This window comes from Pan paniscus, chromosome 4 (genome assembly GCF_029289425.2).
Source record: "Pan paniscus chromosome 4, NHGRI_mPanPan1-v2.0_pri, whole genome shotgun sequence".
NCBI classification, from domain to species: domain Eukaryota; kingdom Metazoa; phylum Chordata; class Mammalia; order Primates; family Hominidae; genus Pan; species Pan paniscus.
The window spans coordinates 86,834,973-86,852,559 of NC_073253.2; the positions used below are offsets into that span (position 1 = coordinate 86,834,973).

Consider the following 17,587-nt stretch of genomic DNA (forward strand, 5'->3'; position numbering starts at 1 on the left):
GAGGCCGAGGAGGTGGGCAGATAATTTGAGGCCAGGAGTTTGAGACCAGCCTGGTCAACATGGTAAAACCCCATCTCTACTGAAAATACAAAAATTAGCTGGTGTGCCCCTGTAGTCCCAGCTACGTGGGGGGCTGAGGCAGGAGAATTGCTTGAACCCAGGAGGTGGAGTTTGCAGTGAGCTGAGATCGCACTACTGAACTCCAGCCTGGGGCAACAGCGTGAGGCTGTCTAAAAAAAAAAATCTTCTAGTAGATATTATTGCTTTTATAAGAAGAGGAAGAAATTCCTTCTCCTTCCTGATGTGGGAACACAAATAATTCACGTAAATACACAGTGAGATGGAGGTTGCCCACAAGTCAGGAAGAGACCCCTCACCAGAACCCAACCATGCTGGCACTCTGATTTTTTACTTCCAGGCTTCAGAAATGTCAGAAAATAAATTTCTGTTGTTTAAGCCACCCAGTGTGTGGTATTTTCTTGTGGCAGCCTGGGCTGACTAATACAATGGGCAAAAAACTCGAATAGACCTTTCTCAAAAGAAGATATGCAAATGGCTAAGAAGCATATAAAAATATGCTTAACATCACTAATCATCAGGGAAATGAAAATTAAAACCACAGCGAGATGTCACTTATCCTGTTATGATAGCCTCTGTCAAAAAAACAGAAAATAGCAAGTGTTGGCGAAGATGCGGAAAAATTTAGAACACTTGCTTATTGTTGGTAGGTGGCTTAGTCTGTTTTCTGCTGCTTTCCTAGAATGTAACAGAGTGGGTAATTTATGTGTGTGTGTGGTTTTTTTTGTTTTTGTTTTGACACGGCATCTCGTTCTGTTGCCCAGGCTGCAGTACAGTGGTGTGATCTCGGCTCACTGAAACCTCTGCCTCCCGGGTTCAAGTGATTCTTCTACTTCAGCCTACCGAGTAGCTGGGATTATAGGTGCATGCCACCATGCCCGGCTAATTTTGTATTTTTAGTAGAGATGGGGTTTCATCAAGCTGGCCAGGCTGGTCTCGAACTCCTGACCTCATGATCCACCTGCCTCGGCCTACCAAAGTGCTAGGATTACAGGCATGAGCCACCATGCCTGGCCCAGAGTGGGTAATTTATAAGGAGAAGAATTATTTGGCTTGTGGTTCTGGAGGCTGGGAAGTTGAAGAGCATGGCCCTGGCATCTTGCAAGGGGCTTCAAACCGCATCATGACATGGTGGAAGGGTAAGTGTGCTTGTGAGACAGAGAGAAAGACAGGGAAGGGCCCAACTCATCCTTTTCATCAGGAACCCACTCCTGCAATAACTAACCCACTCCTGTGATAGTGTCATTAATCCATTCATGAGGTTGGAGCTATCATTACCTAATTCACCTCTTAAAGGCTCCACCTCTTAATACTGTTACAATGGCAATTAAGTTTCCCATACATGAACTTCCACACATTCAAACCATAGTAGTGGGAATGTAAAATGGTGCAGACACTGTAAAATACAGTATAGCACTTCCGCAAAAAATTAAAACCAGAACTACCTTATGATCCAGAAATTCCACTTCTGGGTATACAATATATTAAAAAGAATTAAAAACAGGATCTCAAAGAGATATTTGCACACTGATAGTTATTACAGCATTACTCACAATAGACAAGAGGTGAAGCAACCTAATATCCATTGACAAATGAATGGATTTTAAAAATGTGGTATATACATGGAGTGGAATATTATTCAGCCTTAAAAAAGAAGAAAATCTTGTCACATGCTATGACATGGGTGAATCTTGGGGACATTATGCTAAGTTATTAAATAAGCCAGTCACAAAAAGACAAATATTTAATGGCTGATTCCATGTATATGAGGTATCTAAAGTAATCAAATTTATAGAAACAGAATTGCAGTTGCCAGGAGCTGCAGGGAGGAGGAAATGGGGTGTTATTGTTCAATGGGTATAGGGTTTTAGTCATGCAAGATAAAAAGTTCTAGGGATCTATTTCACAACAATGTGCATATAATTAATAAAGTTGTACACTTAAAAATTGTTGGAAGAGTAAATATATGTTATATGATTTCTTATCACAGTAAAAAATAAATTAACTTAAATTGGGGATTTTAACTGAGTTCAGATAAAGATGTATAGATGTGTGGTAAACCACGGGAGATAGATTCCCTCTAAAGAGCCATTCTTTTCATGTCAAAACATTGGCAGAAAAGCAAACACTGGCCTTTCATACCTCTTACACCATTTTTAGGTCCTAAGGAATCTAAAATCCATAGATGGGGAAATCGTAGACCCAATCCAAGTTGCTTTCTCTAGTTTGGGCAGATTGACTCTTTTTACTTCTAAACTCTCCTAACCAAGCAGTAGAAGAGGAAATGAGCTTCACACTTCTATTTTATAATTATGATACATTATTTTATTTACCTGATGCTGTCTCTGGTCAGTGACATATGGGAAAGATCAGGGAAACTAAACAGCTCTCTCAAACTCGCTCCAGAATCGAGACAAAGAAGTAGATTCATTTTGGTATAAGAGGATTATATAGTATGATTAAATGTACATAAATGATATATCTTTACTTAATATTATTTCTTCTTCTAAGAAATTTAAATCAATAACTAAACTATTATGAGATTGGTATTAGAAGGCTTTTTCGTGGATTTACAGTTTAATTAAGTTTGCTTTCATTGTTCTATGATGTATTAACAATGTTTAGCAAAAACAATTTTAAAAAATGACAAATTTTAAACATATAGAAAACAATGGAGAATGGTACTGGAAAACCTATACATCCATCACCATTCAGTCCAATGTCAACATTCTGTCACAATTGTTTCAGATCTTTTTATGTTTATTTCAAAATTTAAAAACAAAAATAAAAACATATAAAAAAACTAACCAAGCCACAGTGAAGCCACCTGCCAGCCCTTCCTTCTTTTGTTGTGATGATAAATGTTCTGAATTTGGCACTCTTATTCACATTTAGGTTTTATACATTTACCACTTATTATTGTATCTATAAATACTATATATATTTTACAAGTTTTAAAACTTTATATGAGGCCAGGTGTGGTGGCTCATGTCTGTAATTCCAGCACTTTGGGAGACCAAGGCGGGTGGACTGAGGTGGGTAAGGAGTTAAAGACCAGCCTGGCTAATATGGCAAAACCCCATCTCCACCAAAAATACAAAAATTAGCCTGGCGCGGTGGCACATGCCTGTAGTCCCAGCTATTCAGGAGACTGAGACAGGAAAATCGCTTGAACTTGGGAGGTGGAGGTTGCAGTGAGCTGATATTGTGCCACTGCACTCCAGCCTGGGCAACAGAATGAGACTCTATCTCAAAAACAAAAACAAAAACAAAAAACAAACAAACAAACAACGTTATATGAATAACCTCTTACTGTATATACTGTCTTGCATTTTGCTTGTTTGTTGAACATTTATGCTTTTGAGGGAAGATTCTTTTTCCTTTGTTAAATTCTGAAATGTAGCTGAGACCTAAACCCAGGCTGGTTTCAGGAGGTCACTATTTTTCCCCGCCCTGAGATGGAGTCTTCTCATTCTGTTGCCCAGGCTGGAGGGTGGTGGCACAATTTAGGCACACTGCCACCTCTGCCTCACGGGTTCAAGCTATTCCCCAGCCTCAGCCTCCTGAGTAGTTGGGGTTATAGGCACCCACCACCACACCCGGCTAATTTTTTTTTTTTTCTGTATTTTTAGTGCAGACGGGGTTTCACCATATTGGCCAGGCTTGTCTCAAATGCCAGACCTCAAGTGATACGACCACCTTGGCCTCCCAAAGTGCTGGGATTACAGGTGTGAGCCACGGTGCCTGGCCAGGAGGTCACTTCTAATTCTTCCTGGGGGCTATGCACGGTGCCTCATGCCTGTAATCCTAGCACTTTGGGAAGCTGAGGTGGGAGGATCGCTTAAGCCCAGGAGTTTGAGGCTGCAGTGAGTTATGACTGCACCACTGCACTCCAGCCTGGGTGACAGAGTGAGACCTTGTCTGTAATAATAGTAACAATCATCATCATCATCATCATCATCCCAGCACTTTGGGAGGCCAAGGCAGGCGGATCACTTGAGGCCAGGAATTCGAGACCAGCCTGGCCAACATGGTGAAACCCCATCTCTACAAAAAATACAAAAATTAGCTGGGCATGGTGGTGCACATCTGTAGTCCCAGCTACTCGAGAAGCTGAGGTGGGAGAATTGTTTAACCCGGAAGGCAGAGGCTGCAGTGAGCCGAGATTGCACCACTGTACTCCAGCCTGGATAACAGAGGGAGACCCTGGTCTCAAAAAAATAAAAAATAAAAATAGGCCAGGTGTGGTGGCTCATGGCTGTAATCCCAGCACCTTGGAAGGCCAAGATGGGTAGATCACCTGAGGTCAGGAGTTCGAGACCAGCTTGACCAACACGGAGAAACCCCATCTCTACTAAAAAAAATTTACAAAAAATTAGCTGGGCGTAGTGGTGGATGCTTGTAATCCCAGTTACTTGGGAGGCTGAGGCAGGAGAATCGCTTGAACCTGGGAGGTGGAGACTGCAGTGAGCCAAGATCACGCCATTGCACCCCAGCCTGGGCAAAAAGAGCAAAACTCCATCTCAAAAAAAAAAAAAAAAAAAATCCTACTTCCCTTCCCTCTTACCTTGCTGCCTAGGGGTCCATTCTTCATCAGAATCTTCTGTGTCATCCACCTGGAGTTTGATGGCCTGCCTTCGGTGACACATGAAAGCTGGTCGAGTGGCTCTGAGACCTGAAAAGAAGCAAAAATTTTGTTCTAAAATGGAAGAGCTGGGAGAAGGAACAAAGGGCAGTGACAATGGAAAGCACCACAAAGCCAGTGCTGCTCAGTCTGATGAGCTGGGAGAGTCTTGAACAAGGTCAAGATGTGACCTCTGCATGGTCAATATCCACACTCAGCCCCACACTGATGCAAAATAACAAAATTTCCCTCCAGATTTGTCTACATGGAAAAGGGAATTGTGGGCAGATGCCGCCACCTGAGAACTAAAATAATATAGGGACCAAAGACCTGTTTTATGTCTCCCAGGCTGGTCTGTTCCCAGCACTTCCTGTTACCTATAGTAATCAGTGCATTATAGTTCCTTTTCACATTCCTATAGCGAGTTTTCTCCCAGTCTCCCATCTCTGCCCATTCTTCCTTGGTGAAGTATATGGAAATGTCTTTGAAGGCATCTTTGACCTAGAGGAAGTAACAGATTCCATCAGTGATTTACTAGTACACATCAAGATGGTCCTTTTCCTCTACCCTGTGTGTAGGACATAGCCTGGGGCCTCTGGGAGTCTCTGTGAAACATAAAGATCTTCCCTCCTTCTCCAGATTGTGTCCCGTTTAACTGAGCAGACCCTGAGCATTTTCCTAGCTCTCTGCTGACACAGAGCAGTTGCTGATGCTAGTGTTCTTTTCTCCCCCATGTCCTGGCCAGGACCAGCTGCCCCCATTCCATGCACATTCAGATAGGGTCCCCCAAGGGTACAGGCCAGGAGTCTGCAGCACTCCAGAGATCAGCTCCTGCTAGGAGTCCAGCTTCGCCTCCTCCACTTCTCACCATGGGCTTCCGCTCTGTTCTCTCTGTGTCTTCTTCTGGGCTCTCCTCTTGGGACCTTTCAGGGCTCATGGTGCTGGGACTGTCTCGAAGGCCCTGCTCCAATTCTGAGTGTGAGAAGGGCCCTGAGTCTCCCAGCTCCTAGGCCAAAGGCTCCTGTGGAAGGAGAAGGTGCTGAGAGGGGGCAACAGCCCTGAGCACTACCCAGAACCAGGCTCTGTCTTCTCCATCTGGCTGGGTGTTCAGAGCAGGAAGATGTGGGTTCCTGGTGAGGTCTCGAGCACCCCAAGGAGATTTGAGGGTACTGATGGGATGGGAAGGCCTCCACTGGCCATGAGCTACCACCTAATGTAAGCTGGATTTTGTTCTTTTAGTTCCCCTGCAGCTAGGCTTATTTGGAGAAGGGTGGCACAGGTGCCTGGAGGGTTGTAGCTACCGGTGTTTGAGGGGAGTCCTGAGGTGTGAGAGCCAGAGGAGTCCCAAGGAGACCTTGAGGCCCCCCGACTGCTGAGACTTGGGTCAGACTGAGGGGCAGAGTTCTGTTTCAGCGAGGCAAAATGAACATTTCGCATAGACAGGATTTGGGGACCTCTACCTGAGGATTCTAGAAAAATCCAGGAGTAAAGCAGTCTGCATCTCTAAGGGGAAGTTATTTCTCAGGTTGAGATTTGGGGTCCCTCAGGCTGAGGGGATTTGAGATGTCTTAGACTAAAGAAATTGGGGTTTCTCAGGTTGAGGGAATTTGGGGTATCTCGAGCTGAGGAGCTTTGGTATCCCTCAGGCTGATAGTATCTGTGGTTTTTTCAGGATGAGATTTGGGGTCTTTTAAGCTGAAGAGATTTGGAGTGCTCAAGCTGACAGGATTTGAGATTCCTCAGGTTAAGGGGATTTGGGGTTCCTCAGGATGAAAGGATTTGGGATCTTTGAGGCTGAGGAAATTCTGGGTCTCAGGTAAAGGAGATTTGGATCTCTCATTAAGGGGTTTTAGGGTCTTTGACACTGAGGTTATTTGCTCCTTGAAGCTGAAGGGATTGAGTTTTCAGGCTATTTAGGTTATCTGAGGTTGGGGAAATTTGGTCTGTCTGTGGGTGAGATATTTAGGGTTCCTCAGGGTGAGGGATTTGGGTTGCCTTAGGGTGAGGGGAATTGCGGCTTCTCAGGCTCAGAATATTTGGTGCTCTAAGCATTAGGAGATTCGCTGTTCCCCTGGGTGAAGGGATTTGGAGTCTCTGAAGCTGAGGTACTTTGGCGGTTTCATGCTGAGGGGATTTTAAATCCCTCAAGGTGGCAGGATTTGGGGTCTCTTGAGGCTGAGAGGATTTGGAGCTTCCCAGGGTGAGGGGATCTGGGGTCTCCCAAGCTAAAATTTGAAGGTCTCGGGATGAGGGTTTACAAGGGTTTCACGCTGAACGCCAAAGGCTCCCCATGCTCTTCACAGTCTCCCGTGCTCTCCTGCCGCGGTATTCACCCTGGCCGGGCGTCCTCTCAGAGTCCCTCACGAGGTGAGATGTGGTGGAGGGCGAAGTGCCAGGCTGTACAGCTGCCAGCCAATCAGCACGGAGACCAAGGCGAGCCCGCCATTCGGCAGTCAGGAGGCGCTAAATGGGCGGGGAGTAGGGCGGAGCCTTGCCTGTCAGTCACGGGCACAACCCGGTTTTGGGCTCAGGAGGTGGGGGAGGGGCCTGGCTCTTCCCGCTCCTGAGGAAGGTCCCTCGCCTCCCAGAGGGGATTGCGTGTAACCCTCCGGCGCGCAGGCGCAGTTTCGAGGGTTTTATTACTTGGTTTTCCCCAACTCCGGTGTTTGCGACTGAGTCGGGAGTCGGGGCTGCTCCTTACGTCCCTCCGCAGGCCTGGGTCTTCTAAGGGGACACTGCGTCTTTTTGAATTGCCAGAGTTCTTGCACTGATTCTCATCTGGGAGGGTTGGTGTTCCTTTAACTGTGCTGTAAGTTGGGTATTGTCAGCTGCCTTCGTTTCTGGATGCTTCATAGGGCCAGGGTTCTGTACAGGACCCTTACGTGTGGGTGAATTGTGCTTGGTTTCACAGATGTTGTATTAGCTGGCCAATTTTGGTGTTGTAGTTAGGGCTGTGATCCAATAGATGGTGCTTAAGAGGAACGGCTGCTATCTCCGGTAGCAAGGCTCTTTTGTACTTTGCGTTCGCAGGCGTGCTTTGCGGTGAGACGGGAGAGCAATAGCCCTTTACCAGCTCCTGGGCCTTGGGGGAGCCTCCTGTGATCACTGGCGGCTGCCTGCGTTTCTTTTGTTAGGTGTTCTGGGCTGCGGGGCTCCCTCGGGCAGAGGCTGCATAGGTCGCCCCTTTTCTGGACTGGCCCTCTGGAGGGAGGCATGCCTCGCTCCCTCGCTGCCCAGTGTCCCAAATGTCTCACCTCTCTCAGTGCTCTGAGAGTGGGGGCTCCTCCCCCGTTCAAGTGCTAGCCACAGATCTCCCCCCCCCCGCCCCCGGTATCCCTAGCTACGTGCCACAGCCCTGGGGACACCAAGAAGTATGGCTTGAGGTTGGGCTCTCGCTGTGCTGGGGAATCCAATGTACTCCTGGGTCACGGGGAAGGTACTCAGGTGGAGCGATGCACTCAGGCTGGGCTGCAGAGGCTGCACTGTGTGTGCACCTGCTCTTGCAGAGTGGCTAGGCATGGGCCCTGGGAGGGGCCAGTGGGCAGGAGGACTTGCAGAACAGAGGCACCCAAGTCCCACAGGGAAGCTGCCCCTGCTGTCTCCTGGGTCAGAGGTCAGCTAATGCCAGAGTCTCCTGCAAGGAGATGCAGAGCCTGGGGGATTGGCATCTGTATTAGTCCGTTCTCGCACTGCTATAAAGAAATACCTAAGACTGTAATTTCTAATGAAAATAGATTTAATTGGCTTATTGTTCGGCAGGCTGTACAGGAAGCATGATGCTGGCTCCTGCTTGGCTTCTTGGGAGACTTACACTCATGGCGGAAGGTGAAAGGGGAGTCAGCACTTCACGTGGCCAGAGCAGGAGGAAGAGAGAAAGGCGGGGAGGTGCTATACACTTTTAAACAACCAGATCTCACTATACAGTTCCAAAGAGGGATGGTGCTAAACCATTCATAAGAAGTTTGTCCTGTGATCCAATCACCTCCCACCAGGCCCCACCTCCAACACTGGCGATTACATTTCAGCATAAGATTTGGACAGGGACACAGATCCAAACCATATCATTCCATTATATGGAATGCTACCGTATGATGCATTATCTATTATCATTAACTCAAAATAAATTAAAGACTGAAATCTAAGACCTAAAAGTACAGAACTCCAAGAAGAAAAAAAGTAAAATCTTTATAACATTGGAATGAGCAATTACTTCCTGGATATGACACCAAAAGCATAAGCAACCAAAGCAAAATTAGATAGATGGGAGTACGTCAAACTTAACGTCTGTGTAGCAAAGGAAACAATCAACAGTGACAAGGCAACCTATATAGAACGGGAGAAAACATTTGCAAATCATATAACTGATAAGGAGTTAATATCCAGAAACTTATAAAAAAAGTCTTAAAGCTCAACAACAAAAAATAACTTGATTAAAACATCAAAGGTGGGATGCAGTGACTTATGCCTGTAATTCCAACACTTTGGGAGGCCAAGGAGGGAGGACTCTTTGAGGCCAGGAGTTTCAGATTAGCCTGGGCAACATATTGAGGCCCATCTCTACCAAATTATGTTTTTTTAATTAGCTGGGTGTTGTGGTCCGTGCCTTAAGTCCAAGCTACATGGGAGGCTGAGGTGGGAGGGTCACTTGAGCCCAGGAGTTCAAGACTAGCCTGGGCAACATAGGGAGATCCCGACTACAAAAAATTAAAAAATTAGCTGGGAGTGAGACTCCATCTCAAAACAAAACAAAAAACAAAACCAAACAAAAAACCCCCCAAAACCTAGGAGTGCCTCTATGGTGAGAGTATGTTTAACTTTAATAAAAACTGCCATATTGTTTTCTGAAGTTGCTGTATCATTATGCATTCCACTAGCATTGAACGAGAGTTCCTGTTGCAACTTATTTTAATTTTATTTATTTATTTGTTTTTTTGAGAGAGAGTCTTGCTCTGTAGCCCAGGCTGAGTGCAGTGGTGCGAACACTGCTCACTGCTGCCTCTACCTTCCAGGATCAAGCAATTCTCCCACCTCAGCTGGGATTACAGGTGTGTGCCACCAGGGCTGGTTAATTTTATTTTATTTTTTAATTTTTGGTAAAGATGGGGGTCTCACATGTTGCCCAGGCTGGTCTTGAACTCCTGGTTTCAAGTGATCCTCCCAACTTTGCTTCTCAAAGTGATGGGATTACAGGGATGAGCCACTGTTCCCAGCCTCCTGTTGTAATTTTTATTACATTAAAAAAAGGTTTTAGTCACATTAGTAGATGCTCAGTGGTATACCATTGTTGCATTAATTTGCTTTTCCCTATGACAAGTGCCATGAGCATTCTTTTGGATGCTTGTTTGTTGTCTTATCTTTTTTAGTGAGGTGTCTACCTTTTAATTGTGTTGTCTTCTTGCTGAGCATTAGAATTTCTTTGTATATTTTGCATATAAATCCCTTTCAGGTTTGTTTTATAAATATTTTCTCTCAGTCTGTGGCTTGGTTTTTCATTCTCGTAGCAGGATGTTTCAGAGTAGACATTTCAAATTTTAATAAAGTCCACATCATCAATTTTTTTTCTTTTATGGACTTGCTTTTGCTATTGTATCTAAAAATTTATCACCAACCCAAATCCATGTAGGTTTTCTTCTATAACTTTTACAATTTTATATTTGGAAATTTAAGTCTATAGATTATCTTGAGTGATTTTTTGGTTGAGCCATGAAGTTTGTGTCTTTGTGGGTAATTTATAAAGAAAAGAGGTTTAATTGGCTCATGGTTCTGCAGGCTGTCCAGAAAGCATGGCTTGGGAGGCCTCAGGAAATTTACAATCACGGTGAAAGGCAAAGAGGAAGGAGGCATGTCTTACATGGCTGGAGCAGGAGGAAGAGGGTGAAGGCACAAGTTCTACCCATTTTTAAACAACCAGATCTAATGGGAACTTATTATCACAAGGACAGCAAGAGAGAATTTACCACCATGATGTAATTACCTGCCAACAGGTCCCTCCTTCAACATACGGGATTACAATACGACATGAGATTTGGGCAGGGACACCAATCCAAACCATATCACAAGCATAAGAGAAATGTGTTATCTTTCATTGCTTCAAGTATGTATGTGTGTGTTTCTTTGTAAAAAAAAAAAAAACATTTTTATCTCTTGCCATGTCAGTGGGGGAATCTATACAGCTACAATTATAGACCATACTTTAAAAGAGTTAGTTGTAAGTTTAAGATGAATAAAACCTGAAGCAAATGAAAATCCATACTTTCTCCAGGATTTTATAAAGTGTTAGAGGATAGTGGTTTCATATCAGTCTCTTTAAGTGCAAACCGTATGCCAATTTTGTAAAAACCTGCATTAATAAAGCATTATTTTAAGGATCATTGGGGAGATGAAAAATAAAGGATAAATTATCTTATTTCTTAATGCACAATTTAGTAGATGAAAAGACATACTTCAATAAATTGGTATTTGTACTTTTTAGTTTGCTAATTTTATCTTTATTTTTCCAAATGAAGAGTAACCATGCTTTTTAATGTGTTAAACAAAACTGCTATTACCTTATATGTGAGATTCAAGTTCTAAAGATTCAAAAGCTTTAACTCAAATTTCAATAATGTTTGAAAATATCTTGCTGAACTTTAAAGAAATGTGTGCAATCAATAACAGTGTGGCAAACTTACTTTGCATATTGCTTTTTTTTTTTTTTTTTAGATGGAGTCTCACTCAGTTGCCAGGCTGGAGTCCAGTGGCACAATCTCGGCTCACTGCAATCTCTGCCTCCTGGGTTCAAGTGATTCTCCTGCCTCAGCCTCCCGAGTAGCTGGGATTACAGGCACACACTACCACACTCAGCTAATTTGTGTATTTTTAGTACAGACGAGGTTTCACCATGTTGGCCAGGATGGTCTCAATCTCCTGACCTCGTGATCCGCCTACCTTGGCTTCCCAAAGTGCTGGGATTACAGGCGTGAACCACTATGCCTGGCCCACATACTGCTTTTATGTAACTTTGTTTTATATCAGTAAACTTCTGGTTTATTTCTCCTACAACCCACCATGAAAAACATCAATGAGATAACTAGAATATCTGCTTTTCCTTATGACCAATTAGTGTGTGTCCTAGAAGGATTAATCCTCCTGCAAAAACAAAGCCACACTAATGACCTTACCAGGTTCCACTTGAAAGAAAGAATAGGCAATACACAGAAGGGAGATTCAAGACCGTTCTTTTTTTTATCTCTTTCCCTGTCGTATACTCAGGCGACCAAAGAGCATATGAAGACATGATTAAATATCCTTTTGGTCATCAGCTTCCAAACCTTCCTGCCAGCCAAAGCTGGAATTTCCTTCTAAAAAGGAGGAGAAAATTATACTCTCAGACCTAAATATTAAAAAGTTGAAATTGCAAATGGTATACTGGGGGGGCATCTTGAGTACCTTCAGGAAATAAAATTATCACTGCCCTAACTAAGGCATGAATGAAGCCACCAAAGGATGAATAATTACGGGTGAGTTTGGAGGGTCACATCAAAAGATGTAAGATAGAAGAATCAAAAGAACTTGGAGACCAATTAGGTATGGAATTTGAAGAGGAAGGTGTAATCAAGTATAATTCACATTTTCCATCATAGCTATTCACTAAGATGATGTTTCTTCAAAACAAATTTTAAAAGACATACATAAGTATTATTTATTTTAAACACTTGCATAGTAAGTCTTTTAGTACATAGTTGCACATACAGGAAGACAGGGACCATTTATTTATTTAAAGCTTGTCAAGAATTCAGCCATATATTTCCCAAATATTTACTGAAGGCAACTATGTACCAGGCACTGGTTTTGGTTTGGATATAAAACGGGCAACTAAGTTACAGTTTCTCTTTTACTTATAGTGTTGTATTTTACTTAATACTACATTCTCAATCAAATTGTTACCCAAATAAATTTGTGTTAAATTCTATGAAGGAAGAATGTGTATTGTGCTAAAAGTTCATAACTGAAGGATCCTCTGCTAGTGGGGCAGGATAAAGGGTACAGGAAGCAACATTAGAACCAGGGTCTGAAAGATGACAATACACTAGCCTACAGGGTAAAATCAGTCTGATGGGAAGAGGAAGAGAAGGTGAAAGTATTTCACATGGCACCAATGTCATGGAAAATGTAAAAAAAGATGAAGATAAAAATGCAAGTGGGAGATAGACCATATGGGTACATATAAATTTTATTCTCAGTTGTATTACAAGTAGTGTTTTGACTGGCAGTATAATACGCATAACCACAGCTTATGAATGTCAGAAACTGTACACTTGGCTATAAACAACCATATGCCAACAAATCGAAAAGCCTGAAGAAAATGGGTAAGTTTCTAGACACATTCAACCTGCCAAAAATGAACCAAGAAGAAATAACAAACCTGAATAGATGAATAAGTTGTAACAAGTTTGTGTCAGTAATAAAAAGTTTCCCAACAAAAAAAAAGCCCAGGACCTGATGGCTTTACTTCTGAATTCTATCAAACTTTTAAAGAACTAACACCAATCCTCAAACTATTCAAAAATATTGAAGAGGAGGGAATTCTTCCTAATTCATCCTATGAGGCCAGCATTATCCTGATACCAAAACTAAACAAGGACACAAAAACAACAAAAGCTAAAGGCTAATATCCATGATTAACATAGAAGTAAACATCCTTAACAAGATACTAGTAAACAAAATTCAACAGCACATCAACAAGACAATATACCAGGATCAAGATAATTTATTCTAGGGATGCAAGGATTCTTCAATATACACAAATAAATAAATACGATACACCATGTCAAAAGAATAAAGGACAAAAGCCGTAAGATCATCTCAATAGAAGCATGAAGAGCATTTGATAAAGTGCAAGACCTATTCATGAAAAAAACTCTCAATAAATTAGTTATAGAATAAACATACCTCAACACAGAGTGCAAAGTTTGGAATATGTGCAGTCTGGCAAAGTGGTAGGGAAAAAAATAAATTTCTGCAGAAGAATTCAAGCCAGATGCTGAAATCTGTGTAAGTAAAAAGTAGCCAAATGTTGATAACAAAGATAATGGAGAAAACGGGCATTTTAGAGACCTTCATGGCAGCTCCTCCCATTAGAGGCCTGGAGGCCTAGGAAGGAAGAAAGATTTCATGGGTCCAGGGCCCCACTGTTCTGTGAAGCCCCGGAACATGTGCCCTACAGCCCAGGCACACCAACTTTAGTCATTACTAAAAGGCCCCAGATACATCTCAGCCTGAAGCTCCAGAAGATGTAAACAATAAGCCTTGGTGGCTTCCAGGTGGTGCTAAGCCTATAGGTGCAGAGAGGGAAAGAGTTGAAGCTTGGGAGCCTCTGCTTAGGTTTCAGAAGATGTATGGAAATGCCTGGATGTCCAGGCAGAAGACTACTGCAGGGGTAGAGCCTTCATTAAGAACCTACTTCAGCAGTTCAGAGGGGAATTGTGGGGATGGAGCCACCACACAGAATCCCCAATGGGGCACTGACTAGTGGAGCTGTCAGAAGTAGGCCACCATCTGCCAGATCCCAGAATGGTAGATTCATCATCAGCTTGCATAATGTGCCTGGGAAAGCCACAGGCAGTCAATGTCAGCCCGTAAAAGCAGCTGAGGAAGCTATACCCTGCAGAGCCCAAGGGGCAGAGCTGCCCAAGGTTTGGAATCTCACCCTTATATCACTGTGGCCGGGTGTGAAACATGGAGTCAAAGGAGATCATTTTGGAGTTTTAAGATTTAATTACTGCTCTGCTAGTTTTCAGACTTGCATGGAGCCTGTATCCATTTTGTTTGGCTGATTTCTCTCCTTTGGAATGGGTGTATTTACCCAATGCTTGTAATCCCATTGTATCTTGGAAGGAAGTAATTTGTTATTGATTTTACAGGCTCATAGGTGGAAGAAACTTTCCTTGCTTCAGATGAGATTCTGGATTGTGGAGTTTTGAGTTAATGCTGAACTGGGATAAGACTTGGAGGACTGTTCAGAAGGGATAAATGTATTTTGCAATGTGAGAAGGACATGAGATTTGAGAGGGGCTAGGGTCAGGATGATATGGTTTAGATTTGTTTCCCACTCAAATCTCATGTCAAGTTTTATTCCCCAGTGTTGGAGGAGAAGCCTTCTGGGAGGTGATTGGATTATGGGGATGGATTTCTCCCTTGCTGTTCTCATAATAGTGAGTGAGTTCTCCTGAGATCTGGTTGTTTGAAAGTCTGTAACACTTTACCTTTTGCCTCTTCCTCCTGCTTCAGCCATGTAAAACGTGCCTTGAACTGTGAGTCAATTAAACTTCTTTTCTTTATAAATTGCCCCATCTCAAGTAGTTCTTTATAGCAATGCAAGAACAGACTAATACAGCTTACTTATGTGTTATAATATATCTTGTATGTAAGGCTAATGTGTTGGGCCCTATTAACATGTTGAATAATCCGTTACTCAAAATCCCCCCAATGAACAAGCATATGTCATGTGAAACAAGCATATGTCCTGGGTCCATGTTATTTGACATGTAGATTATGAAAGATGGTAAGTTAAAACAACAAATCTTTGACTCTTCTTTGCCACATCTATTGTTTTTTCCTTTGGCCAGCTTGTTTATTTACAAAAAAATACCACATCAACCTCTCTACACACATATACCTTTCTGATTGAAAAATGTTATGAAGAAGAAAATTATTTCTTGAGGCTAAGAAGACGATTGTATGTTTCTCATATCTTAAGGACTCATTTAAGGGTTGCAAGTAAAGAACAATGTGCATAATCACATTCCAGTTGTCCGAAATCTAGCTGAAGTTAGGAATCATGTTTCCTTAATTTTTTTAAGGCTATGCTATTAATATTTTGAGTAAGTGCATTAATTTTTTAAAATTTATTAAAGACTGAGATTGTCATCTGTATTTAATAAAATAAACATTTAAATACTGATCAGTTTATAATTTGTATCATTATTTCTATTTTTATACCTACTTAAAGTATATATTTATATTATCTCTTTGGAGCATCTCTTTTACTAGCAGATTTTTTACTCAGTTTAAATTTCACAAACCAAATGGAGGATTTGTTGTGCTCCCTGTGTTGCCTCATAACTCTTAATTAAAGATTTATGCGTAGTCCATGGAAAGTAGAAAGCCTGTCATTAAAATTAAGAATCATCACCCTCCATTGAATTTTGTCAGGTGCATAATGTGTCACTGAGAAAGCATTCTGATTCTTATCAATGCAAATTTGCAAAGCTGAGAAATAACCAGGGGAAAAGAGAACATTCTTGAATAAAGAGCAAATATAGCAATCTTTGTTTTATCTAGATTAGCAAAAAATTACATTAAATAACCCATATAGATAATTACTAAATTCAGCACCCCAAAACATTTTGTCAGATTGAGTAACTAGCTTTAAGGTGGTCCTTTACTTCTTTTTTCTTTACCAATTCTAGAAAAAAGATTAAAGAATATTGATAGAAAAATTTCTGGTAGCATGGGGAAACCATAAATGAGTTATAATAATGCCCTGGTTCCAAAGGACCCAATTTTTTTCTCCCCATTATTCATCACCATGTCCTAAGCCTTTAAAGCATTACCTGAATCATACTAGATTCCCATAAATATCTCTCTCATTGTTGGACCATCTGTTTATTTGGAGTATTTTTCTAAAATGCAAAATACGCTTTCTCGAACATAAGCACAATTTACATTGTAATATAAAAAGAAGCATAAGCAGAGAAGTTATGTCCTTGACTTTCCCTCTTCCTGTCTCTGCCAAATCACTGTCATGTGTATGCTATTTATTATTTTCTTTATTTTTCTCAAATATTTTAAGCAAATGAAATTATATTTTTATCTGTATACCTTTTGGAATAAAGGAGAACACTATATATAATATTTAGAAGCTGATCTTTCAGTTTATCAACATATCCTGGTGAGTTTTTCCTAGTAAAAATAAATTCCTATATTCATTTTTTTCTGCCTTTTTTTTCTTTTAGAGGACTATAACCCATTTTCTATTAATAAGCTCATGGAATCTTTATTGTATTTTTCTATTATAAACACTTCTACAATAATTGTGCCTGCATAAGATTTATTCTATATTTATACTGCTGTATTTCTGAAATGGAATTCCAAAATTCATAATTTTGTCAGGTACTGCCAGATATTCCTCAATAAATGCTGTTCTATTTTCTACCCACACAATGAATGCATTAAAATGCTGTCTCCCTAGAGTGTTACAGGTGTGAATTGCTGGGTTTTACTTGCATTTATCTTACCATGAGGCAACTTGACCACTTTTTCATATATATCAATGCTGTTGCTACTTTTTCTGCTTTCCTGTGCCTTCAGCCCATTATTTTTAAATCAGCATGTTGGTCAGTTTCTTCTGAATTGTAGGTGTTCTGTGCAATGTGGGAATATTACTCCTTTATTTGTAGTATGAATTGCGAATATTTTTCTAGTTTGTTATTTTTACCTATCTCTTTTTTGCTCGTGATGTTTTTAACAGCTTCTACATTGAAACAGATATTACATATTTCATTATTGTAAAAATGTCGCAATACTTTTTATACTTTATGGTTTAATGTTTTACAAGTAAGTTCTTAACTATTTGACATTTATCTTATAATGTAGAAAGAAAAATTCTGAATCTAAATTACCTTCCAGTTATCTCAATATCTTTTACTAGGAAGTCATTTTACAAACTCACTGATATTAAATACTTTCTTTGTCTTATATAAATTGTCTATTTATGAATATATACATTTAAAAATATATGTATTAATTGTATTATATGAAATAGACATGTACTCTGTTCATGTTTCAATATCATAATGGCTTAAATATTGGTAAATTATACCATGTTTTAATTATTGAAGGTCT

The 17,587-nt window shown here is 41.2% G+C and overlaps 1 protein-coding gene across 5 annotated transcripts in view; it reads right to left on the minus strand.

Moving 5' to 3' along the window:
- The window catches only part of PRDM9 (PR/SET domain 9), an 87,482-nt gene that overhangs the window by 12,960 nt on the left and 56,935 nt on the right, over positions 1 to 17,587 (minus strand). For 2 of the 5 annotated variants that reach the window (XM_055112485.2, XM_055112484.2), the window contains 2 exons: positions 5,080 to 5,203; positions 4,646 to 4,753 (listed from right to left, as the gene is read on the minus strand). In XM_055112485.2, the coding sequence (XP_054968460.1) occupies positions 4,646 to 4,753; positions 5,080 to 5,203 (232 nt within the window). Of the gene's footprint in view, positions 1 to 4,645; positions 4,754 to 5,079; positions 5,204 to 5,570; positions 5,724 to 6,960; positions 7,176 to 17,587 lie in introns of those variants that run through there. The other 3 variants (XM_055112487.2, XM_055112486.2, XM_055112488.2) reach the window with 3 other exon arrangements.